This window comes from Pongo pygmaeus, chromosome 2, assembly GCF_028885625.2.
Source record: "Pongo pygmaeus isolate AG05252 chromosome 2, NHGRI_mPonPyg2-v2.0_pri, whole genome shotgun sequence".
NCBI classification, from domain to species: Eukaryota; Metazoa; Chordata; class Mammalia; order Primates; family Hominidae; genus Pongo; species Pongo pygmaeus.
In genome coordinates, this window is record NC_085930.1 from 138,441,039 (window position 1) to 138,466,211 (window position 25,173).

Consider the following 25,173-nt stretch of genomic DNA (forward strand, 5'->3'; position numbering starts at 1 on the left):
ATATTCTGGCACCAAGTTACTCAAAAGATACCTTCCTCCCAGGTAGACTGTACCTTCTCCAAGCCACCAGAAGCTGGCTGCTGGGGCTCCAAAAGTTAACAAGAGTGAGCCTGAGAATGTCCTGATTGGGTTTGGCCAACAATCACAGCTCCTTCTTGTAAAAATTTTGGGAGCAGCTAAATGGGGGTACCCTCTCTTTAATCTGTCCTGTAAATTTTGAATGTAGTTCAAGTATATTTTTCATGCTTTCAAAAGCTTTCCTCATCAACTCTGTATCAGTTAGCTATTGCTGCCGAACAAGTCATCCTAAAACTTACTGGTTTGAAACAATAGCCATTTTATTTGCTCATGACTCCGTAATCTGGGCTGGGCAGTTCTTTAGAGGGTCTCACTTGGGGTCACTCCTGTGGCTGGCATCATCTGAGACCAGGACAGGGCTAGATGTTCCAAAATGGCCTTACTCGCCTGTTGATGCTGCATCTGGGATAGTCAGAACAGCTGGAGGCTGGCTGCTTCCCCCTCCATGTGGCCTCTTCAATAGTCCAGAATTATTAAAGTGGCAGCTGATTTTCAAGAAAAGGCAAAAGCAGGAGCTGCCAGGCCTTTTAAGGCCTAGGCCGGGAGATGGCACAGTGTCCCTTTAGCCACATTCTATTGGTCAAAGTAAGTCACAGAGCCACCTCAGATTTAAGGGAGGGGAACTAGCCCTGCTTTTTGCTGGGAAGAGTGGCATGCACACACTGGGATGGGAGGATTTTTGGAGGCCATCTTTGCACCCAGGCTACCATGGCTCCCTTGGGTCTCCTTTGTGCTATTCCTATGTGCAAGTTCTAATCCGTGTAGGATTCATCCCCATTACCTCACTTAACTTTCCAACAAACCTTTAAAGGGAACATTGTCTCCATTGTATGGATGAGAAAACTGAGGCTTAGAGAGGTGAGCTTGTCCACTGCCACTCAGAGCTGAGAGTCAAGCCCAAGTGTGGTGCTACAGCTGTAAAATATTGCTTTATACCATGCCCTGACCCAACTCCACCTTCCCCATAATGAGCACGGGGGCAGGATGCCCACCCCAGCGTCCAGTAACTACCAGACTGTTTCTGAGTTAACGCCTATGAGGCATGTAATATGTAAATTAAAGCAAAATGAACAACTCTGTGAATTATTATTTTGTTTTAGTCATCTAATCATCTCTATAACAGGCTTTTATAAACTCATAAAAGGTATTAAGAGTGTGATAATTTTTATTTGAAGAATTTTGTCTAGCCAAAGATTAAGTTAATGATGTTATTTTTCTGAATATAGTTTGATAAAAATCATTCACTTTTCTATCCTTTTACTGCTTTCATTTATTTTGCCTTGCATTGAATCAAAAGGTTGCAGCTTTTGGAGAGAGAAACACTTTTTCACAGAGAAAGCTGTTTGGAAATATAAACTACTTCCTTCCTCCTTTTTATTGGATGATTAAAGAAAAAAATTAAAAGTTAACTTTACATTTGTTACACAATGGGTAAAAATGTCACAGGCTGACAGTGGAGGGGTTTTTCTCCATGAAATTTGGTTTGAATCAGGAGAGTTGTTTCTGCCCAGTTCCAAGCAGGTAGATGGTGGCGCATAACCAATTAGGAATCTCTCTGCTCTTGAGGACTGCCTCCAGTGAACATCTGAGACTTGGCTGCCTTCTCATCACCTCTTCACTAACCACTTACTTCAGTCTCCAAAAAAGAAAATTTTGACATCTTAATTTTAATGTGGGCATTTGATATGGTGCTTGAGATAAATATAACTCTATGTAGTATGGAGACAGTTTAATGGGAAATGGTTGGCATTCTTTCTTGGTAAAGGCATGGGGGACAGGAGAGGTGGGGGAGGGAGAGAGAGAGGGGGTGAGGAGGAGGGAGAGGGAAAGAGAAAGAGGGAAAGACACACACACACACACACACACACACACACACACGCACGCACACACACGCGCGCAAACAGCAGTGAGGAAGAGAAAAGCAGAGATAAGCAAGGCTCCACAGCAGCCTCCTTTCTAACTTGACCCTCGCCAGACCCTGGCCAGCATGGTTGTCCTGAATCCAATGACTTTGGGAATTTATCTTCAGCTTTTCTTCCTCTCTATCGTGTCTCAGCCGACTTTCATCAACAGCGTCCTCCCAATCTCAGCAGGTAAACGATGGCCACAACTTTCCTCTCTTCCATCTGTCAGGGGACGGGGGAGGAGGGAAGATTGTTTTGCAATGTCTCCTGATGTTTTTGCCATTCAACTCTTGGTGGAGGGAGGTTGGAAGGGAGACGGCCGCCCCAGGAGCTTCCTGTCACCCAAGCTTGTCTCGGAAGCCCCTTCTGTCCTTGTTCCAACCGGCTCCTACCTGGCTGCTCAAAGCAGAGATGCTTTGAAAAATGGTTTCTGCCTCCCCTACTTCTCCCCATTTGCTGCATGATTTCATCTTGGTCAGGAATTTGGGAGAGCTTAAAAGAGACAGAGGCATGCAAGTAATAGAGAAGTGAGTCTCAGATGTTTCTATAAATACATCTCTGACCTCTTCGAAGGGGGCTTGCCTCACAGGGGCTATTGTGGAGTAAACATACCTCTTTCCAGACCCAGATAGCATCCATGGCCACAATAGTCCCTCGAAGGGAAAATGCAGGTGGCAGGGGCCGGTGGGGTGGGGGGTGGGGGCAGTTGCAGCCTCAGGACTAGGTTTTCCCTTTCTCCAGCCCTGTCTTCCTGGGTGCGACTTCTCTTCAGCCTCAGACAAGGCAGCTGGAGGTCCTAAGAGAAGCGAGCTTTCCAGGGAGAAGTGGAGGGGGTTCCACAGTGACAGCCAGGTCTGGAGCTGAGTGTGTCTGCCGGGTATGAGGCTGGGAGATTTGGGGAAGGGGCTGTATCTGCCAGCCTGTAACCTTTTCTGAGGTCACCAGGCTGTTGCCCTTGTCCTGTCTGGCCCAGAGCAGGGGAAGTATTCGGTTACTAGTATGACCTATTTAAACCTTTCTGAGGAAACTCAAATGTTTCCAGAGGGCTTGAAGGAGGCAGGCAGACCCTCACAGCTCCCCTCAATTCACCTCATTGACCCCTGACTCTCCCCAGCAAAGTTTTAGTTATGCCTCCAACATGAGTCTCATAAATACTTCAACTGAGACAGAAATTTCACTATCACTGCCTTTGCTGGAAACACAGAGAGGGCCAGAAATGCCAGGCTCTCGGAGAGGGCACATCTCTGAATCCAGCTCCCAACTGCTGCCCATTGATAAAAACAGCTCATCAGCAAGTTGTGTAGCCAATGTTTGTGGGCCGTGAGGGAGTGACTCAGAGACTGGTGTGGGGCTAATTATAAACGTGTGAGAAACAGAAGGAGGTGGGGGCAGATTTGCGGAGAATTCGGGAGGGTGGGCAGGAGAGGTGAGTGGTGGTGTCACCGTGCGTGTGTGCCCACATGCCCCTGCAGATTCAAGTTAAGAGCATCAAGCTTCTTCTAGGAGTGAGTAGTCATTGTTCAATCCCCAGTTCAAGGGAGAAGCTTGAGAGTTAATTTGGCCTAATTTGGTGGTTCTTAATCATGTTTCAGTCACGGATTCCTTTGAGAATCTGCTGAAGGTTAGGACTTAAGGAAACTCGGTTTTCTGATTCTAGCCCTTCCTCTGATGAGCTCCCTGACTTCTGAGAGACAGTGGCCTTACATTATAAGCACCATGTGGGCAGGGCCTGTGTCTCTCTTGTACCTTACTGTTTTCCCAGGGTCAGAACAGTGCCTGGCACATAGTAATCAATAAATATTTGATGAATGAATGAATAAAAGCTTCTCATCTACAAACTGGGGTTTACCATCATTTTGTATTACTTAATTTAAATAGCACCAAAGTGGTTAAGGAGTTCAGAAAACTAGAGAGAAAAGAACCTCTGGTTTTCTTTTGAACTCTTTGCCTTGGAGAGCACCCTGGCACAGCATAGATATCTCTTAGGTAAGGTTTTTGCAGACTGTACCAATCAGGGCAACAGCAGGATAAAGAAGCAACTCAGGTGGTTCAGATGAAAAGATCTGAATGAAGGGATCACTTTGAGAGGTGTGGGTGGGGTTAAGGGAACCAACAAGGAATGCTGAGGCACCTAGAGATTAGCAACTGCAGTACACCTTTACCACCCTGTGCTTGAAAAGGCAAGAGGGGCAAATAGGAAAATGGATCCCAGGGAGATTTGGAGCCTTGGAGGAGGGGCCATCAAGCAAGAGCATTGGTCATAGAGGGACCTAAAGCAGGGAGAAAGTGAAGGAGAAATACACCATCTTCTCTCTCCTCCCATCCAAGCACCTATTGGCAGTGCCTCTCATTGGCCAACCCAACTTGAAGCCAGAGGGCAGAGCATGGAGGTCAGGGACTGGAACACTGAGGGCAGAGAGCCAAGGGGAGGGTTGGGATGGAGAACAACCAGTGCGCACATCCACAGGCACTTCTGGCTGGGAATGTGGTCATTAGACATTTGGGAAAACAATGGAATAGACCTAGGGGGAATCACTAAGGTAACCAGCTCAGTATCACAAAGATATGTTTTCTCCAGTGGTCACTTGGCTTTGTCCCCCTAATTTAGTCACCATGGCTTTATGATAGCACAGTTCAGAAATAAACTTAAGCTTTAAAAAAATGGAAACTGTTCCTTGTAATCCTTTGGAAATATTTTCCAACAGTTTGAAAACAATGTAAAATATTGTATATTCAGAAGCTTACAGACTCTTATTCTTCTGAAGATAGGCTGTGTATACATAGAAAATAAGGGCAACCAGGAAAGTCTTTTCATTCTATGCATTATAACTTAATGCGTGCCTACTGTGTGCCTGGCACTCTAATGTGTACTTCAGGGGACACGGAGACAAGTAGGATGTGGCCTCTGCTCTGAAGGATTCCATGATCACCTGCTTTTGAAACACAGGTGGCATGTGGTAAATGCCCCGGAAAGGGATTGTGATGGAGGAAGAGCTCTCATGGGCCTGTAGGCCAGTACTTACCTTCATAGATAATCCACTCCTTCACTGTCTTCAGGAAAGACTATTCCAGCAGTGCCATACACAGCACCAGCTATCTGGATCAGAGGTTCATTACCTGGCAACCTCCTCTGCTGGTCCCAGAGGAGAACCAGGAATGGAGCAAAAAACATCAGAGGCCAGAACTGATGATAGAAATGCCATTGCTAAAGCACATAATATTTGATACACACAAAACTATTTCAGGCCTTTACTCTAAGCCTATTAACTCTTATTTTGGGCACCACTCTAATAGACATAGATAGTACGTGACTTGAAAGCTGGTGATTACACATAGCATATTAAATTGGGGAGGGAGGAGTTGCTGCTTAAGCTAGACACAATGACAGATGATAAGAATGATTACAAGAAAAGCAATAAAGAATTAGGAAATGGGTCTGAGATTTCAAAAAGAATAGTAGGCCAGGCGCGGTGGCTCATGCCTGTAATCCCAGCACTTTGGGAGGCTGAGTTGGGTGGATCACCTGAGGTCAGGAGTTCGAGACCAGCCTGACCAACATGGAGAAACCCCCGTCTCTACTAAAAATACAAATTTATCTGGGTGTGGTGGCGCATGCCTGTAATCCCAGCTACTCAGGAGGTGGAGGCAGGAGAATTGCTTGAACCTGGGAGGCGGAGGTAGCATTGAGCTGAGATCGCGCCATTGCACTCCAACCTGGGCAACAAGAGCGAAACTTCGTTTAAACAAACAAACAAAAAATAGTAGACTAGAGCTACCTCTAGAGCCTCTGCTCTGTCTGTAACCCCTGAAGGCATCACTGACTACAGCACATTAACTGGTTTTCATTATGATCAGCATGAATGGTCCAGTGATGACTGGATTGTGCCTACTTTATCTTGCTTAAGAAGGTAGATAAATGCCATTTATATATTAGAATGATTTCTACTGAACATGGCAATTATTAAGAATGCCAAGATTCCCACCTTTGGTGTATTGCCTTAACCATTGGTGGGTAATAAACCACCGTGACACTTGGTAGATTGAAACAACAACCATTTATTGTTGAAGTTCATGTGTTTGTGGGTAAACTGAGGGTCAGCTAATCTAGCCTGGGTTTGGCTGGCCCTGGCTGGACTCACTTATGGGTCTGTGGATTGACTTTGCTCCAGTATCCACCCACAGTTGTAGCTCAGTAGTAGTACAGTTTCCAAAATGTGGAGGCACAGACACAAAGACAATAATATTTACTGGAGAGCAGGCCTTCCACACAGTTTAATTTGTGTAATTCTCGCAGCACTCCTGAATGCGGGCAGCACCACTTCCCCTTTCAGATGAGGAAATGGCAGCTCAGAAAGGTTAAGTGACTTGCCCAAGGTCATGCAGCTGTTATGTGGGAGAGCTGGAGACTAAGTCCAGGGCTTTCACCAATATAGACCAAATCTGCTTATGGTTTTGGATAAATAGTGATATTGGCTTTTAAAGTCCTGTAGGCTACCCTCCTATCCTCTGGAAACTTTCCTCTGGATTCTTTTTTGTTTGTTTGTTTTTTTGAGACAGGGTCTCGCTCTGTCGCCCAGGCTGGAGTGCAGTGGCGCGATCTTGGCTCACTGCAATCCTCCGCCTTCCAGGTTCAAGCGATTGTCATACCTCTGCCTCCTGAGTAGCTAGGAGTACAGACACGTGCCACCAAGCCTGACAAATTTTTGTATTTTTAGTAGAGACGGGGTTTTGCCATGTTGGCCAGGCTGGTCTCGAACTCCTGACCTCAAGTGATCCGCTGGCCTTGGCCTCCCAAAGTGCTGGGATTACAGCCACCATGCCTGGCCTGGATTCTTTATTTTCCATTCCCTCCTACTTTTTCCTCAGGATATCAATGCCCAAAGCTCTAGCAAAACATTGAATATTGCTTTATATTAAAGTGTGCATGACTTGCCAGGGTACTGATTTATCTCTCCTTTGATGGTTCTTGAATTTTAGACAAGATCGGGCATGTTCAGGGTGGTATGGCCGTAGACCAGTTCTTGCATTTTAATGGAGGTTAAGGCTCTAAGCTAAACAATACTCTAGTGAAATGGTGTCAACCAGGGTGTTTGGGGGTGGGGAGCCAGGGGAATCCACTTCACAAGCCTTCCCTTTAGGCATTGTGAGCCAACCCCCATCGATGCCCCTGCAGACACATGTGGCTTCCTTCATTGAATACAGGATTTTCCAGGAAGGCAGAACTCTCCAGGTGATGTTTGGGTCCGGTTCTCAGAAACCAGATGGTGAGAACACCTAAATCCAGTCCTGTAGAGTGAGATCAGATGGAAGGATGTGATTTCTGTCTGGGTACTGGAATCTTCTCCTGTTGCCTGCTGGGATGTAACCCAGGGCAGGCATTTTGTGGCCTGTAGGGCCTGATGTCCAGCCCCGTGCTCCCCTGCCTGGAAGCCAGCCAGGCCACCACTTGGGAACTATCCATGTTCTTGGCACTAGATTATGGACCATTTATTTGTGTCTGATGCTGATCAGCTATTGTTTAATGCTCCGTAATGCACTTGCCAGCCATCTCCTCCGATTTACCGCCCCATATTTCCTATGGATAATAAAATCAGAGAGGATTCTTAAATTAAAGAACTCTCTAAGGGGTCCCAGGCTTCCTGCCAACCCCATCCCAAGCCTCTGCGTGCAGCAGTGGGCTCATGTCCTGTTCAGACACAGAGAGGGGTGGGTGTGAGAGATGGGAGACTTTCCCTTCTGATAAGCTGGGCCAACCCCCCACCTTACTGTTTGCCACACTCACACCTCCTTTTTCAGATCCACAGCCACCACTGCCACATCCATACAAAAACAATACAGCTCCAGAGTGAACAGAGAGCCGCTCTGGCTTCGATGAGATACCAAATAACCTTGTGTCCCATTTTCTTTATTTTATTTTTTATTTTGATTTTTTTTGAGACAGAGTCTCGCCCTGTCACCCAGGCTGGAGTACAATGGCACAATCTCAGCTCACTGCAACCTCCACCTCCTGGGTTCAAACAATTCTCCTGCCTCAGTCTCCTGAGTAGCTGGGATTACAGGCGCCCACCACCACACCCAGTTAATTTGTATTTTTAGTAGAGACGGGGTTTCACCTTGTTGGCCAGGCTGGTCTCAAACTCCTGACCTCGTGATCTGCCTGCCTCAGCCTACCAAAGTGCTGGGATTACAGGCATGAGCCACCGCCCCTGGCCCCCATCTTCTTTAAATGCAATTCAGTCATAAGTACCACTTGTGTTTCTCCTATGGACTGGCACCAATGATCCCACAAGCCTCTTGTTTTACAAAGCACTTTCAAAACTGCAGTTGTCTTGCTCTTCACAGTAGCCCCTACTGTGAGGGGTCCTGGGTGCAAATTGTGCCTCCCTTGGTTATGAACTGTGTGATGGTGGAGAGCTCATTTCAGACAATGAGCCCCAAGTTTCTCATCTGAAGAATGGATATAATAGTCTCTGTCTCACAGAATTGTTATGAGGATTTATTAATTCAACAAACATTTCATGAGTGCCAACTATATGCCTGGGGATATGCAGCAGTGAGCAAGCAGACAAAAATATCCCACCCACATGGAGTTTCTGTCATCTCTCTGAGAGGAACTTATCCAGTCCTAAGAGATGAATGAAAGACACGTGGGACAGAGACGGAGTTCATGAACCAGCTGCCCAAAGACCAAATCCAGCCTTTATGCTTAACCCTTAGAGTACTAAAGGCAGGGGATGGTGATTTCTAAAAATTGCCTTAGTGGCTAACATTTAAAAATCGAATGCTTTAACATTAAAAAAAAGTATTTCAGATATCTATTTAGCAAAAAATAAAATAAGATACAGAAGCAAACATCTTGAAAAGCAGGACAAGCTGCTGGACACACATTCTGGCCATCACTGGAATGGAGCTTCTCCAGCTCACCAAGTCTGCTCTTAACCCCCGTCCACCTCCCTTACTACATCTACCTCTCTAGCCCCCTCTGGGCATGTGACTCTGGTCTCTGGGACCAGGAGCCCTGCTGGCTTGGCCTCTGCCTTCCCCTTCTTCAGCATCTGTCTAGAGTCCCAAAGTTCTGCACAGCTCGGTTTGAAAGTCAACATTCTAGATCAGAGAGTCTCAAACTACAGCACTGGTTCCCAGCCCTGGTTAGACAAAAGAATATGCACCCGGGTTGCATTATGAAAATCCAGAGTCCAAGCTGAGCAGATGAATTAAATCAGAATCTCTGGGGTATTGGATCAGGCATTGGGAATGCTTAAAGTCCTCCAGGTGATTCTAATGTCTGGCCAGGGCTAATCACTGAACTACGGGCAGCATGGAAATCACCTGGAGGGCTTGTTAAACTGCAGACCACTGAGACACACCCTGGGAATTTCTAATTTAGTAGTTCTAGTGTGAGGCCCAAGAGTGTGATGCTGTTGGTCCGTGGACCATGCTGTAAGAGCCTCTGCTCTAGCTCACCTCTGAGTTCCTATATTAGTTTCCTATGGCTACTGTAATAAATCATCACAAACATAATGGCTTAAAACAGCACACATCTATTATCTTATGGTTCTGGAGGTCAGAAGTCTGAAATCAAGGTGTTGGCAAAGCTGAGCTCCCTCAGAAGGCTCTCGAGAAGCATCCATTTCCTGCCGTGTCCAGCTCTAGAGCTGCATTTCTTTCATTCTTCGGTTCCTGGCCCCTTTCTCCACCTTCAAAGCCAGCAGCATAGCATCTTGCTTCAGTGGTCATATTACCTCATTCTGTGTCAAATGTACTCTGCCTGTCTCTTATAATGACCCTTGTGGTTGTATTTAGGGTCCACCCAAGTAATTCAGGATAATCCCCTCATTTTAAACTTCTTAATTTAATCACATCTACAATGTCCCATTTTCCATATAAGGTAACATTTACAGGTTCCAGGGATCAGGATCTGGATATCTGTGGGGGCCGCCACAGGTTACCTAGTTTTTCCACTAGGTAAACAGACCCACAAGTGTTTTGTTAAAGTGACATCAGAATCAAAGGCACAGGGATGTGTACTGTCTTCATTTGGGTTCCTTCTCAGAAGCGGAGCCTGAGACAAGGATTTGAGTGCAAGTAGTTTATTTGGGAGGTGATCTCAGAAGGGCAGTGGGGAAGTGAGACAGGGAAGAGAAGGCAGTCAGTATGGAGTGTGTTCAGGAGCAGGTTACTGCTATGAGCAACTGGGGCTCAATTCTACTGGGGGCCTGTCTACTGGGAGACAGGCAGGAGACTGGGATATTTATCCATCAACTCCTGGGGATTTTCACCACTCTTTTCTTCCTGCTTACCCCAAACAACTTCCCATGGTTGGAGAAGCACTCTGGCATAGACACAAGACCCTGAGGTGGGAAGCTGAAAGCATGAGCAGGATCGACGAATGGGCAGGATTGATGAATATGGGCAGGAAAGTGTCCTCTGCTGTAGATAGTATGAGAGACCAGCTGTGTCCTGCTGGCCCTTACACAGTTCCTTGCCTCCATCGTCCCTCTGGACAGTAACAGTTATAGCTCAGCAGACCTTCCCTGCTGGGATGCAGAAGTTGGGATCCAGTGGGCCATGGAACCACCACTAAAAACACTAAAGTTACCTTTCATTGAGTACTTTCTAGTCGCCAGACTCTTGACACATATTATATTTAATCTTCACAACAATGTCACAAAGTAGCCATTAGTACCCCTATTTTACCAAAGAAGAAAGGAACATTCATAGAGGTGCAGTCACACAGTGCCTGGGTCAACATTCTACATCAGGACTTCTGACCCCAAACCATGACAAAGGCAGAATCAGAGTGGTTAGGAGTAGGGCCTCTGGTGCCGCACTGCTGGAGTTCAAATCCTGTGTTCCTTTAGCTTTGTAACCTTGGCAAATTATCCTGTTGGTGCCTCAGCCTCCTCATCTATGAAATGGCTGTAAAAACAGGATTTCACTCCCAGAGAAGTCATAAGGATTAAGTGGTCTAATTATGAGCATAAAGTACTTTCAATAGTGCTTGGCATACAATGTGTGATATATACATATTTTCTGTCATTCTTTCCAGAACCTCATGGTGTCTCTACACATGGCAAGAGGTCACGATCTTTTTCCATAATTAATTGTGTCAAAAGGCAAAAATCCCAAATACAACCCAAAGAACTTTTTGCTTAAAATATCCAGTGGGTTACGGCAAAAAAGAAGAGACTCAGCTTCCACCCACCTTGCATTTATAAACCAGCCCCTAAAGAAGGAACACGTTGCCCAGAGAAGGAGGCTTCTCGTGGTGACCGGCTTTCCCAGATGCTTTAAAAATACACCTGGCCCTCTTCCATCTCCCAGCCTAGGAGCATTTAGCTCCATTCAAGCCCGCACTTATCTCTCATGGCAACCAGCATAAACACAGGCATGGGGCGCGTGTTTGGGAGCTGGCGACAGCTGAAGGAGAGGCCTCGTGGCTGCTACAGGCTTTGCACCATCAACCAGCTGGGGGCTGCAAATGAAAAAAGAGAGGAAAGAAAAGAAGGAAGCATCAGTGTGAGTCAGGCAGGTTCCTCCCTCCCAGGCATCCCACACTTTCCTCACTCTTCCTTCTGTACCACTCTCCTCTTCCTATGGGTGTCTTTGAGAAGTTTGGAGAAGGCACCAGGAGCTTTCCTGCTGCTGCTGGGAGTTCTCTCCTGGGACCATGCTCCACAGAGGACTTTCCAGGGGTTTTGGGCCTGGCATGGGGCTTCTTGGGGACCCAGGAAGACAGGGAATGGGGCGACATTGGCCATCCTACTTGGAGAGACTTTCCTGCCCACCTGCTCTTCTTACTTCACTAGGATTCTGGGTTTGTTCCAGTGTTTGGACTTGTCCCCCGTATGAGGGGACTGTCGGGTGGGTTATGATCATGAGGAGTTGAAATTGGACTGCCCTTTGTGTCCAACAGGGCCAGCTTGGCTTCTGAGACCATCCTTACTGGGATGGACCTCATGGAGTGGCCCCCAAAAGGTTTCCAGATTCTCTGTGGTCATCTAGAAATGAAATTCTCAACCACTGAGCACAGTGTCCAGGACTTAGGGAGGCTCCAGGTGAGGAAACAATCTGTTTTCCTTCTGTCGATCTCGAGAGCTGCGTGGAGCAAGGTCATGGTAGGGAACCATCTTGGTGGAAAACACAAGAGTCCCCTGTCTCTAGAGAGCAGCAGGGCCCTGCAGGAGCAGTGTTGGTTGGGTGGTTTGTCCCCTCACTCTTCCTGTCTGCCAGTAGAAAGTGAGGATTGAAGGGCCGAGGTGACTTTAGGAACAATCTGGGCCCCAGAAATGCTTTCCCCAGAGTATCTGAGGGAAATGGTTTATTTGCCTTTCTTTTCTTTTCTTCCTTTATCTGAGTCCGCTGCGCTGGCCCTTACTTCCCTCTGCTGTGGAGTCCTGAGAATAAGAGTGCATTGGCTGGACAGGCTTAGGAGCTGGCTGCCCTGGGCATGACTGCCAAGATTATTTTGTTCACGTCCAGTAGAAAGTCATATGGAGACATGTAGGCAGGGGGTTGGCCATTTGCCTGTTTACTTGTGTTTTTAGGCAGACTTGCAGCTCAGTCCTTAGGAGTTCGGGTAAAATTAGGACACATCTATAGTGTTGGACAAGTCATTTGCTCTCTTATAGGACCCAGTTTCCTCATCTGTAAAATTAAGGGGTGGACCAGACTTTAAATATCCTTTTAGACTTAGACTTTCCCTGACTTTGTGGCTAACATGCTGTTTGCAAATTTACAGAATTAGCACCCACACAAAGAAGGGGTCTTGGTGTGTGTTTCTCTTCTGAGCATTGGCACTGAGAACCCATTATGTGAGAGTAAAAGGCATGGAGTTCCCATTCACACAGCTCTGGACTTGAGTAAGTCTCTGTAACCCATTAGCTGAGAGATCTTGGCCATGTGATCTTTGTTTTGGTTTTCTTCCTTCCTTCCTTCCTTCCTTCCTTCCTTCCTTCCTTCCTTCCTCCCTTCCTCCCTCCCTCCCTTCCTCCCTCCCTTCCTCCCTTCCTCTCTCTTGCTCTCTTTCTCCCCTCCCCTCCCCTCCCCTCCATTCCCCACCCTTCCCCTCCCCTCCCCTCCGTTCCCCTCCCCTCCCCTCCCCTCCTGTCCCCTCCCATCCTGTCCCCTTCCCTCCTTGTCTCACTCTGTCGTCAGGCTAGAGTGCTGTGGCAATCACGGCTCACTGCAAGTCTCCACCTGCTGGGCTCAAGGGATCCTCCCACCTCAGCGCTCCTTCCAGTAGCTGGGATTACAGGCACATGCCACCATACCCAGCCAAATTTTGTATTTTTTGTAGAGACAGGGTTTTGCCATGTTGCCCAGGCTCGTCTTGAACTCCCGGGCTCAAGTGATCCACCTGCCTTGGCTTCCCAAAGTGCTGGGATTATAGGCATGAGCCACTATGCCCAGCCACGGTTTAATTTCTTAATATTTCAGTTTCCACATCTGTAAAATGGAGATAATAAGAGTCTCCATTTTAGATGGTGATGGGGATAAAATGAGCTAATACATACAGAGCTTTGCACTGCACCTGACATACAGTTTGCTCTCAATTACTGGTTGCAACCATTATTCCAAATGGTGGAGAGAAACTGGAATTCAGCCACTTGCCTCCTCCTGGAATGCTTCATTCCACTATCATCCCATCTGCTTCTTTTTTTTTTTTTTTAGACAGAGTCTCGCTCTGTCGCCCAGGCTAGACTGCAGTGGCGCAGCGCGATCTCGGCTCACTGCAAACTCCGCCTCCCGGGCTCACGCCATTCTCCTGCCTCAACCTCCTGAGTAGCTGGGACTACAGGCTCCCGCCACCACACCTGGCTAATTTTTTTTTGTATTTTTAGTAGAGACGGGGTTTCACTGTGTTAAGCCAGGATGGTCTCGATCTCCTGACCTCATGACCCACCCACCTCAGCCTCCCAAAGTGCTGGGATTACAGGCGTGAGCCACCGCGCCCGGCCCCATCTGCTCTTATTCGGTGCTGAAGATTCCAGTTTTAGAATTAAGAGTCTCCATCTAAAGCCTGAGGCTGAGTTGGGGACATCCCAGTGCACAGGCTATGGAACCGGAGGTCTGGGTTCAGAATCCCAACTCAACAGGACCTTGGATATCATAGAATCAATTTTCCTCACCTGGAAAAGGGGAATATACAATCCATGACGTCATTGTGAGGATCCAAGGAGAAAGCCTGGGAAGGGCCCAGCTCTGGGCCTGGGTCAGAGAATGTACTCAGGAATTACTGTTGTACTTTGAGGGGCAACATTTGACTTTCAGGACATGGGATGCTCACACCTGAGGACAACACCTTAGCCATTCTGAGTTCTCAGTAGAAAGGCCTGCTAACCAGCAAAGTTCACAGGCAGGAGCTCTTCCTTTGGCTGTGAAGGAGAAAGCTTCTCCCCTTCTAAGACAGGGGTGATCTTAAGAGGAAACCCCACAAGGCACTGCAATTCTGAGAGTGTCCACTTTTTGGAAATTGTGTAACTATATGCAAAACCTAGCAAGAAGACAAGCCACTTAACTGTATCCAGTTCATCCGCATCAGAACAGGCCCTCTGTCCACATGGCATCTGTCTCGCATGCTTCCTTTGAGGTGACAATGGCCATCAAGTCACCAGGCCTGCCTAGTGCAGGTCCTCCTGGGCAATCAGAGGAAAATGATTAAATATGAGATTTTCAAGTGGAATGCCAGCGAATAGTGGCTGATTTGACATAGATGCCCAATTTTCTGGCCATATACCCATCTGCTGCCACTTTGCATTTTGCTCAATGTTTTTTTCTAATTGAAGCAATAAAATCCATTTGAATTGATTAAGATCCTCCTTCTTCTTATAGTTATTATGTATGTAATTTTTTTATTTTTAGTAAAGACTGGGTCTAGCTATGTTGCCCAGGCTGATCTTGAACTCCTGAGCTCAAGCGATCTGCCTGCCTCAGCCTCCCAAAGTGTTGGGATTACAGGCATGAACCACTACAGCTGGCCTGCAGTGTGGTTTTAATTTTCATATAATGAAAATTATATACAATTTATAATATATAATTTAATTCTTATGTAATGAATGAGACTGAAAATTTGCCCATTTTTCATCTATCGGATGGGCAAAATTCAAAAGGTGTAACAGACTGTTGGTGAAGGTGTGTGGAAACAGACACTCTCATCCACTGCTCCTAGGAGGGCATGTGAATTGATGGGGGCTTCGTGGAATTATTTGATGAATTATTTGATGAATTATTCACTCGTCAAACCTGGCTTTCCGTCTCTAGATTCATTATGATCATTACTTAATATACATAGCATTTGAGATACTTCCCCTCAATCAAATGACCAGTGTTTATTGTACCGCCTACAATATCCTTGGCTACTTGTTATACAAATGGTTGGAGTTTGTGTGAGAGCAAAGCAATCCAGACAAGGAGACAACCCATCTGTGTTCAAGTCAGACTCTACCATTTACCTGGGCACTTATTTGTGCTTCAGTTTACTTATCTCAGATAAGTAATGTTTCAAATGAAGGCAGCATTCCAGTTGTAGGCCGATGCTTAGCATATAGTGAGTGCTCAATACGTGTTGTTGAGAGTTGTGACAGCTGGTGTTGGCAGGCTACCTAAGGTAGTTTAAAGACTGTTTTTGTGTTCTGTTTTAGGCCACAGGAAAACACCAGAATAAGTTACAAATGAATTAAGATTTAAATATAAAATATGAAACTATAAAATTGTTAGAAAAAACCTTGGGAGTTTTTTTGGGTAACTTGGGTGTGTGGAAAAACCCAGAAACCATAAAAGAAAATAATTATACATTAAATTCTGCTACATAAAAAAATAATGTGTAGCAAAAACAAACTCAAAAGGCCAAAGCAAACTAGGGAAAATATTTGCAAGCCATATAATAAAGTGTTTCTTTCCTATATATAAGAAAAATAATGTAAGAGAAAAATTGACAACCCAATGAAAAAAATGGAAAAAGTATAAATGGCTTCAAAGTGTTTGAAAATATTCTCAGTCTCATTTACTATATGAGAAATGAAAATTAAAACCATGCTGAAGGCTAGGTGCAGTGGCTCACGCCTGTAATCCCAGCACTTTGGGAGGCTGAGGCTAGCAGATCACTTGAGCCCCAGTGTTTGAGACCAGCTGGCCTACATGGCAAAACCCCATCTTACTAAAAAATACAAAAAATTAGTTGGGTGTGGTGGCACACACCTGTAGTCCCAGCTTCTTGGGAGGCTGAGATGGGAGGATTGCTTGACTTTGGGAGGTCAAGGCTGCAGCGAACTGTGATTGCACCACTGTACTCCAGCCTGGGCAAAGAGTGAGACCCACTTTTCACCTATCAAGCAGTAAAATTCAAGAGGTCAAACATCAGACCGTTGGCGAAGGTATATGGAAACAGATGCTCTCATCCATTGCTCCTAGGAGGAGACGTGAATTGATGGGGCCTTTCTGGAGATGAATTAGGCAGTATGTGTAAAAATTACAAGTGCCCATACTTTTTGACCCAGTATTTTTATTTCTAGGAATTTATGTAATGGATAGTCTTACCAACATACACAAAGATGGCATGTGGAAAGTTATTTAGTTGCATTGTTTGCATCAGCAAATGTTTGCAAGTCATCCAAATGCACATCAATAGGGGGCAGAATGAACAAATTATGATTCTTCCAAAAAAAGGGATATTATGCAGCCATAGAAAAGAAAGTGGGGTGGGCACGGTGGCTCACACCTGTAATCGTAGCACTTTGGGAGGGTGAGGTGGGAGGATCACTTGAGGCCAGGAATATGAGACCAGCCTGGGCAACATAGCAAGACCTCGTCTCTAAGAGAAAAAAAGAAAAGAAAACAATGTGCATGCATTTTATGTAGTTACAGAATAATTTCTTAGAAATACTGTGAAGAGCCTGGTGCACTGATGTGTGCCTGTAGTCCCAGCTACTCAGGAGACCCAGACAGGAGGATCGCTTGAATCTAGAAGTTCTGGGCTATAGTGCACTATGATGATGGGATTATCCACACCAAGTTTGGCATCACCACAGTGTCCTTCCAGGAGCGGGGTGTCCCATTGCTCCGGGAGGAGTGAACCCGCTCAGGTTAGAAACAGAGCAGGTCAAAACTCCTGTGCTGATCATTAGTGGGATTATGCCTGCACTCCAGCCTGGGCAGCATAATGAGATGCTGTCTCTTAAACAAAAATACTGTGAAGAAACCAAGAGGGATTACCATATGTGTAATAGAATATTACAAGTAACCCTTTGAGTAAAAGGGGGAAAATATTATACCTACCTATTTGCTTGTATATGCATAAAATATTCCCAGAAGTATGCACAGAAAACTAAGTAATGATTGATAATAAATAATTGGAATTGGGTAGCTGAGGGAGAGGGGTAGGAGAAAGAATTTTAATGTATACTTGTTTATATGTTTTGAATTTTGAATCACATGCATGTATTACCTATTCTAAACAATTAAACAAAACACCATCTGTACATATAAAGTACTACCTTTCATCTGGAGCACAAGATGGAATTTTTTGTCTTTAAAAGTCCTTAGAGCCAAAGCAGCAAGGAGAATTGAGATCTCAGAGAGTTTCCAGATTGGTAGAATCACAGGATTATAGTGCTACAAAAAGCCTAAGGTTTATCTTGCCAACTTGCTCAGTTGATAAGTGCTAGTGCTCAACTGAGTCCAAAGGGATCAGCCTAGGTTCCCCAATTTCTGGAATCCAAGGGTTTTAGTGACTTTGAGACCAATGGATAGAGATGCCAGTCTGTGCCAGTGGGCAGCCATGGGACTCCCAGGAACCCACCCTCCCTCCTCCCCACCTGTTGTGGACCCTTGGACAATAGATCCTGGAGGTGGGGTGGGGGGTGCAGGGATGGATCTAGGGAAAGGAATAAGTGAGCCAGGTGGTTTTGAATTACAAGTGCCTACAGAGCTAAACTGTCACCATGGAAAAATGAAGGCATGGAAACATAGCGGCTGGAAGCACAGGGTCTTTCCACGCAGTCACAGTTGTCAGCAGGTGTTGGAAATAACCCACCCTTTGGGCCTGATGCAGCTGGAAGATGTTGTCTCTGACCTATGGCCAGATCTCCCGAATAATTCTACAAACTTGTCCTCCCCTGTCAGGCACTGGCAGAAGATTTAATAGCACCGGCTGATTTATGTTGGCTACTGTAATCAAATTCAGAGTCAAGGCACAGCCAGCCATGGAGAGGTTTCTTTATGTTCCCTTGGCTCCTAATAGCATTGTCTCCGCCTTCCTCTCTACTTACCACATGCCATTTGGTCAAATTAGAACTTGAACTCAAAAAGCAGATGCCTTTCTTTAGATAAGGTCCAAAATAATTCTCTTGTCAGGGGAAAGGGGGATGATTTATTTCCTTGACTCTATGTGTGCAAAGGAGGTATTTTTGATATATGACTTACATAAAATAATGACCGATATGAGATGACTGATTTTCTTTCATCCTTGTAGTGAGGGTAGACTTTTCCTCCTCAAGACATCTCTGTGAGTTAGGGGTGGGAAACAGAAGAGAATAACCTTCTTATATTGTTTGCAGTGATTGAACGACCTGCTCAAGGCCTCTCAATGAGCGGCTTCAGGTTCCTCCAGGCGGCGCTGGTGCCTTAGCTCTGTGCAGCTCCGGGGGCCCCTAGACATTTGCCAACAAGGGAGTTGGGCTGACCTACTCCCAACCCTAATCCTTGTGAACATATCTTCTGGTTCTCTGTTGCCTACCTAAAATTTTTTAATGGTATTCTTTTTAAAATTAGGAACAATTTCAAACATTCAGAGAAAGTAAGGATAATTGTTCAGGGAACACCAATATGTCCACTGTTTGGGGCTGAATTGTGTCTCCCCCAAATTCATGTTGAAGCCCCAATAATACCCAGTACCTTAGAATGACTGTATTTCTTTTGGTTTTGGTTTTGTTTTTTGAGACAGAGTCTCGCTCTGTTGCCGAGGCTGGAGTACAGTGGCGCAATCTCGGCTCACCACAACCTTCATTTTCCGGGTTCAAACGATTCTCTTGCCTCAGCCTCCCAAGTAGCTGGGATTACAGGCACCCATCACCACACCTGGCTAATTTTTGTATTTTTTAGTAGAGAAGGGGTTTCACCATGTTGGCCAGGCTGATCTCCAACTCCTGACCTCAAGTGATCGACCTGCCTGGGCCTCCCAAAGCGCTGGGATTATAGGCGTGAGCCACCATGCCCAGCCAGAATATGACTATATTTGGAGATGAGGTCTTTATAAAAGTGATTAAGTTAAGATAAGGCCATTAGAGTGGGCATTAATCCAACTTGACTGGTGTTCTTATAAGAGAGGAAATCTGAACACACAAAGAGACACGAAGGATGCGTTCCGAAGAGAGGCCATGTGACGACATGGCAAGCAGGTGGCCATGCCCAAGCCAAGGAGAGAGGCCTCAGGAGAAAACAAACCAGCCACACCTTGGTTTTGGCCTTCCAGCCTCAAGCTTTATGAGAAACAAGTCTCGGTTGTTTAAGCCATTCAGTCTGTGGTACTTTGTTACCCCAGCCCTAGAAAACCAATACACGCACCACATCAATTCTGCACTGGCTATCATTTTGCTGTAATTACTCTATCATGTATCTGTTTATTAATCTTTTTTATTGATGGATTTCAAGTGAGTTGCAGATTTGTCACCCTCTTTGAAGAATAGAATAGGGGAGGTAAACCCATGTTTGATTGAAGACCACCAGCACACCTGATTGAACCCTCTCTGTGGTTGGGATAATCAGAGATTGTTTACTCATGGGAGTTTACAAACCAGGAAACTGAAACCCAGAGATGAGCAGTCATTGGGTTTGATTGGAAAGACATGATTCTGGGCGTTGGTAAGTGGTTCCAACCTTAGCTGGCTGAGGTGACACTTCTGGCTCCTTTAGGTGCCATTTCTTCTGAGGTTTCCTGCTCATTCTCTCTAGGTGGTGGTGGTGGAGGAAGATCTCCACCGTGTGCTGGTAACTGAACCTCCAGAAGTCTCTGGAGTCAGACATCCAGATTCAATCCTGGCCTACTGCCTACTGGTTGTGTTTGACCTTGGGTGCATCCCTTAATCTCCCTGAGCCTTACCTGAAAATGAGGATGACAGTACTAATATATACCTTGTGGGGCTGTTGCGGGGATCAAAGGATTGAATGGGGAACATCATGGAATGCATCCCATTGTTGGCACCTCACTACTGGGTTAGGACAATGCTATCTGCTGTAACAGGTAATCATTTTAGTGGCTGATCCTAATCAAAATTTATTTTTTGCTCACCTAACAGTCCAGTGTTCCTGGTTGGGGGCAGTGCACCTCCATTCTGGCATTCAGGGGTGCAGGCCCTTTACATCCCGTGGCTCCACTGTCCCCCAGGAATTGAGTCTGTGCACCCAGGCAGAATCATTGGCAAGAATAATGACATGCCCCCATCTCTCTAAACTGTAGGGGGCTGGGAAATGCAGCTGCTTCACAGGGCTCACTCTGGCCTATGGAAGAGGGAGCACACATTTTGGAGGGAATGTTAGCCTTTTCCACACAGCCCCAACTCAGAGAAGGTCCTCTGATTGGAAGTCAGTGGCTGGGAGTTAGTAGAGGAGGCAGCCAGCTAACCCGGGAAACTGCCCCTCCAGACTAGAGCAGTGAGGACAGCAGGAAGGTTGGAAGTGGTTGGGAACCAGTGAGCCATCACCAACGGTCAGGGTCAGATGACCACAGGAGGGCACCTCCTCCTAGGGCTGTGTGCAAGGTGCCTTTGGAACTCTGACCCCAATTCTGTACTAGCTATGTGGTCCAGATCAAGTGACTTAACTTCTCCAAGAGTCATTTTTCTCCTCTGTAAAATGGGGATAATCAGCTGTGAGGGTTCAATGCAATAATGCCTGGGAAATGCTGAGCCTGGGTCATCGTCATTTCATGATGTGGGTTTTGCCAAACAAGAGTCTGCAAGTATGTAGCGCAGGCAATGCTCCTTCCCCTCATCTCAGGGAGGATGATACTAACAAGTCATGGCCCTCTTTCTCAGAGTCCTTCTTAACACAGCATTCTAGGAAACCTGTATTCATCAGTGCAAGTTAGGCCAGGCGTGGTGGCTCACACCTGTAATCTTGGCAGTTTGAGAGGCCAAGGTGGCCAATGAGGATGACAGTACTAATATATACCTTGTGGGGCTGTTGTGGGGATCAAAGGATTGAATGGGGAACATTCACAGGAGGCCAGGAGTTCAAGACCAGCTTGGGCAATATGGTGAGACCCCATCTCTACTAAAAATACAAAAAACAGCCAGGCATGGTGTTTTTCCTGTAATTCCAGGTACTCCAGAGGCTGAGGCACTAGAATCTCTTGAACCCAGGAGGTGGAGGTTGCAGTGAGCCAAGATTGTGCTGCTGCACTCCAGCCTAGGTGACAGAGGGAGACTTTGTCTTAAAAAAAAAAAAAAAAAAAAAAAATGTATAAAAGGCTGGGCACGGTGGCTCATGTCTGTAATCCCAGCACTTTGGGAGGCTGAGGCGGGTGGATCACCTGAGGTCAGGAGTTCAAGACCGGCCTGGCCAACACAGTGAAACCCCATCTCTACTAAAAATACAAAAAATTAGCCAGGCTTGGTGGCAGGTGCCTGTACTCCCAGCTACTCGGGAGGCTGAGGCAGGAGAATCTCTTGAATCCGAGAGGCAGAGGTTGCAGTGAACCGAGATCATGTCATTGCACTCCAGCCTAGGCAACAAGAGCAAAACTCCGTCTCAAAAAAAAAAAAAAATCAGTGCAAGTTAGCAGATGAGATGAAAACTCTTTGTTCCCAAGAGGTTAGTCTTTTACTAGACTCTCCTGAGTAAACAAAACCATTGCATCTAGAGGTGAGATTAAAGAAAAAATTATTCTGACACTGGTTAAAATGGTAAGGAAGACTTTATCCAAGAGTATTGCAATAGGTTTAAAGACTATTGTAATAGGACACAGAGATCAACCTTAGCTCCACTACAACAAGGACAAGTGGGGAATTGTAGCCAAGAAGCAGGTTGGGGGGGTCAGTGGATTAAAAACTAGTAAGAGGAGACATCATGATGGGGGATTTTGGCTGAACCAACTTAACAGGATTCTTGCTGAAGGCAGACCAGGTTGATCAGTTCTCAAGGGTGGGGGATTCTCTCTAAACTGACTTATCAAGATTCTGGCTACAACTGGACTCTGCAAGGATGGACACGGAAGTCCACGTTCAAGGCCTAGTCAAGAAGAGGGCTCAGGGGAACCTGACCAAAGCTTGGCCGAGGAAAGAATGGTTGTCAGTGGGAAGGTAGAACTCGGGTCCTCCTACCTATTTCTCTGCCCACCAAGGTTTTGGGATGGGACAGCGGACGTGAAGTGCTCCAGGGCTGGTGTGAGCCTTGGCACTGCCCCAAACAGGTAGATGTCTTTGCCTCTGGGTCCCTGGGAGGGGTGTGGGAGTTATCTATGTAGCATGGGCTCTCTGTGAGGTAGTGGTGGGAGACACAGCAGGAGCAGCATGCAAAGCAGAATCTACTTCGGCCCCATCGGCAGGGAACAGGCCTGTGTGTGGCAGCAGCAGGGACAGGAGCACCTGGAACAGCTCCCGGGGATGTCGTATTTCAGAAGAGGTCTCTAGCTTGGCTGATAAATCCCAGAGCTGTAATTAAGACAAAATACTGTGAATGTGACACCTGCTGACAGCTGCAGGAAGGCCCCAGAAACTTGTATTGTGAATTAGATTTTGCAGGCAGCTCTGCCGTGGTGAACTGGTGCCAGGCTAAGGCACCTGAGGGAACTTGAGGGCAAAGATTGCTCACCAAGGGGGAAAAGGGGATATCCTTCACCCCTGTCTAGGAACCATTGATGTCTCAGGAATCACAGACCCTGATAGATGCCAAAGTTGGAAAGGGCTTAGAGCTCATCTGGTCCAAGGCTTTCATTGTACATCTAGAAAAATCCAGACCCACAGGGGAAATGGGTTGTCCTAGGTCACACAGTGAGTTAGTGCCAGGGCTAAAGACCAGGGCTCTTAATCCCAGGCTGGCACACTTGGCTGGAGAGCAATTAAAAGTGGTTGAGCATACATCCAGAAATTTGACTTAAATTCAATGGTGCATGCTTGGAAAGACAGAGACAATGCCAGAGAAGGAGACAAAGTTATAGACAGAGAGACACAGAGACAGAGAGAGTAAGACAGAGACAGAAAAGAGAGTAGCAGAAGGAGAGAAACACAGAGAAGAGGCAGAAGATATTCGTGAGTCTGAACCATTAGGTTCAAATAGAGATTCAGACACCTGCCGAGTTGGACAGGACCCCAGCGATTATCTAGTCCAGCTACTTTTGTTTTTACAATAATGAAACAAAGTATAGCTGAGTGGTTTACATATGTCAACCTTTTTAGAAAAAGTTTGATGCCATGTGGTTAAAAAAAAAAAAGTAAGGGCTTTTGGCGTGAAAAGTGGCAAAACTTCCATCGCTGAAGGTTTGTGAAATGAAATTTGAAAAATGAAGAGCTGCAAGAATATGACTCAGAATAGAGAAAGTCAGGAAAATGTGATGCAGATACTTCTGCAACTCTCTAGGACTCAGGACTGAGGACTTCCTGACCTTATTGCTACTTTCTCTGAGGTCTTAGACCCAGTTTCTGAGAAGGACAAAGGGGAATTTCCCAGAGAAGGAATACAGCCTAAGCCTCACCTCCCACTCCTCCCATCTTGATACAGCAAGTCACTGCTTTCAAGTATCAGCTCAAATCCCACCTCTTCCAGGAATCCTTCCTTGATATCTCACTTGGACCCTCTCCCTCTCAACTGTTACCCATTTCTTCCTTCTATAAATCCCTTCAGGCATCCCTGCCCTATGTTAGCCACTCTTCTTTTTTACCTTATACAACAGTTATCCAAGAATATGTCAATAAGAGAGCCCTTATTCGGTGTCAGGAATTCCAAAAGCTGCAGCTCTAATCCTCACAGCAAACTATCAAAGTCGGCTTTGCACGCCCACTTTATAAGTAAGAAAGCTTAGACTCTGAAAGAATGAATAACTTCCTCAAGGTCACACAGCTACTAAGTGGCAAAACCAGGACTGAAGCCCAACTTGGATGACTCCAGGGCCAGCATTCTTCCTGTGACACTGAACAACACATTCCAAGGGCAGGAACTGTGTCTAGTCATTGTATCTTGCACAATTTGGTACTTACTGTGTTTCTGAATGAATAAAACAGTAAATGAATGAATGAACATAAGTGTCCTTTCTTTCTAAGGTTACAGTGCAGGGTTTGGCAAACTACAGCCTGTGGGCCAAATCCAGCCTGCCTCCTATGTTTGTATAAACTTTTACAAAACATGGCCACACTCATTCCTTTATGTGTTGTCTATGGCTGCTTTCCTGTACAATGGCAAAGTGAGGTCATAACAGAGACCGTGTGACCCACAAAGCCTAAATATTTACTGTGTTGCCCTTTATAGCAAAAGTTGCTGACTCTGCTATAGCTTATGGTCTTTACTAAGCTGATTAAAACAACAGTGCTTATTGCTAAGTAGTATAATAATAATCTTGTCTTTTATAATCTAAAATATTGTGTGTGTCCATGCTTGTGCACTGGGTGTGCCTATGAAGTACCAGATAGATTTAAGCATGTAACTGGTATATGCCGCTTCATCCAAAAAGACTTGCCTACATGTCCTTTGGAAATCTATATATTTTGTTTGTTTGTGGTTTCGTTGTTGTTGTTGTTGTTTTAGTTACGTTTAGCTTTGTCAGCAACACTTTGGCCCAGACAGGATGAGAGCTGAGACCCCTGGCCATGAAGGTCTTCCCTGAAGCAGAGGAGGGCAGGCTCCCCTTGGACAGTCTCAGTGGGAGGTTGACTTTGAGGCTTACCAGAGCAGTATTGACAAGGCAGTTTTTGAGCCAAATGAAAAGCAGCCTGTTTGACTGATTGCTCTTAATTTCCTCTTGGCTTGCAGGGGGATAAGTATCCCTGGGCTCCCAACCTCATATCCTCCCGTGGGCTGAAGGCACTCTTGTCCTCCAAGCCTCCCCTACAGCAGTGTTCATGGGCAGCTGGAGCAGGGCTGCCTACCCATTGCTGCTCCCAGGAGCTCAGGACTGGCCCCAGACCCCTGGCATCTGGAGCAGAAGCAACATCAAAGCAGGGATTGGCCAACTCCCACCCCTAATGCCAAACAGGCCAAGCAC

General features: G+C 46.0%; 1 protein-coding gene across 1 annotated transcript in view; it reads left to right on the forward strand.

The window, feature by feature from the left end:
• Positions 1-1,947: 1,947 nt before the first annotated feature.
• COLQ (collagen like tail subunit of asymmetric acetylcholinesterase) overlaps positions 1,948-25,173 on the forward strand; it is a 71,573-nt gene continuing 48,347 nt past the window's right edge. The window contains exon 1 of the mRNA XM_054483209.2: positions 1,948-2,171. Coding sequence (XP_054339184.1) covers positions 2,066-2,171 — 106 coding nt within the window. The 5' untranslated portion in view covers positions 1,948-2,065. The remainder of the gene's footprint in view (positions 2,172-25,173) is intronic.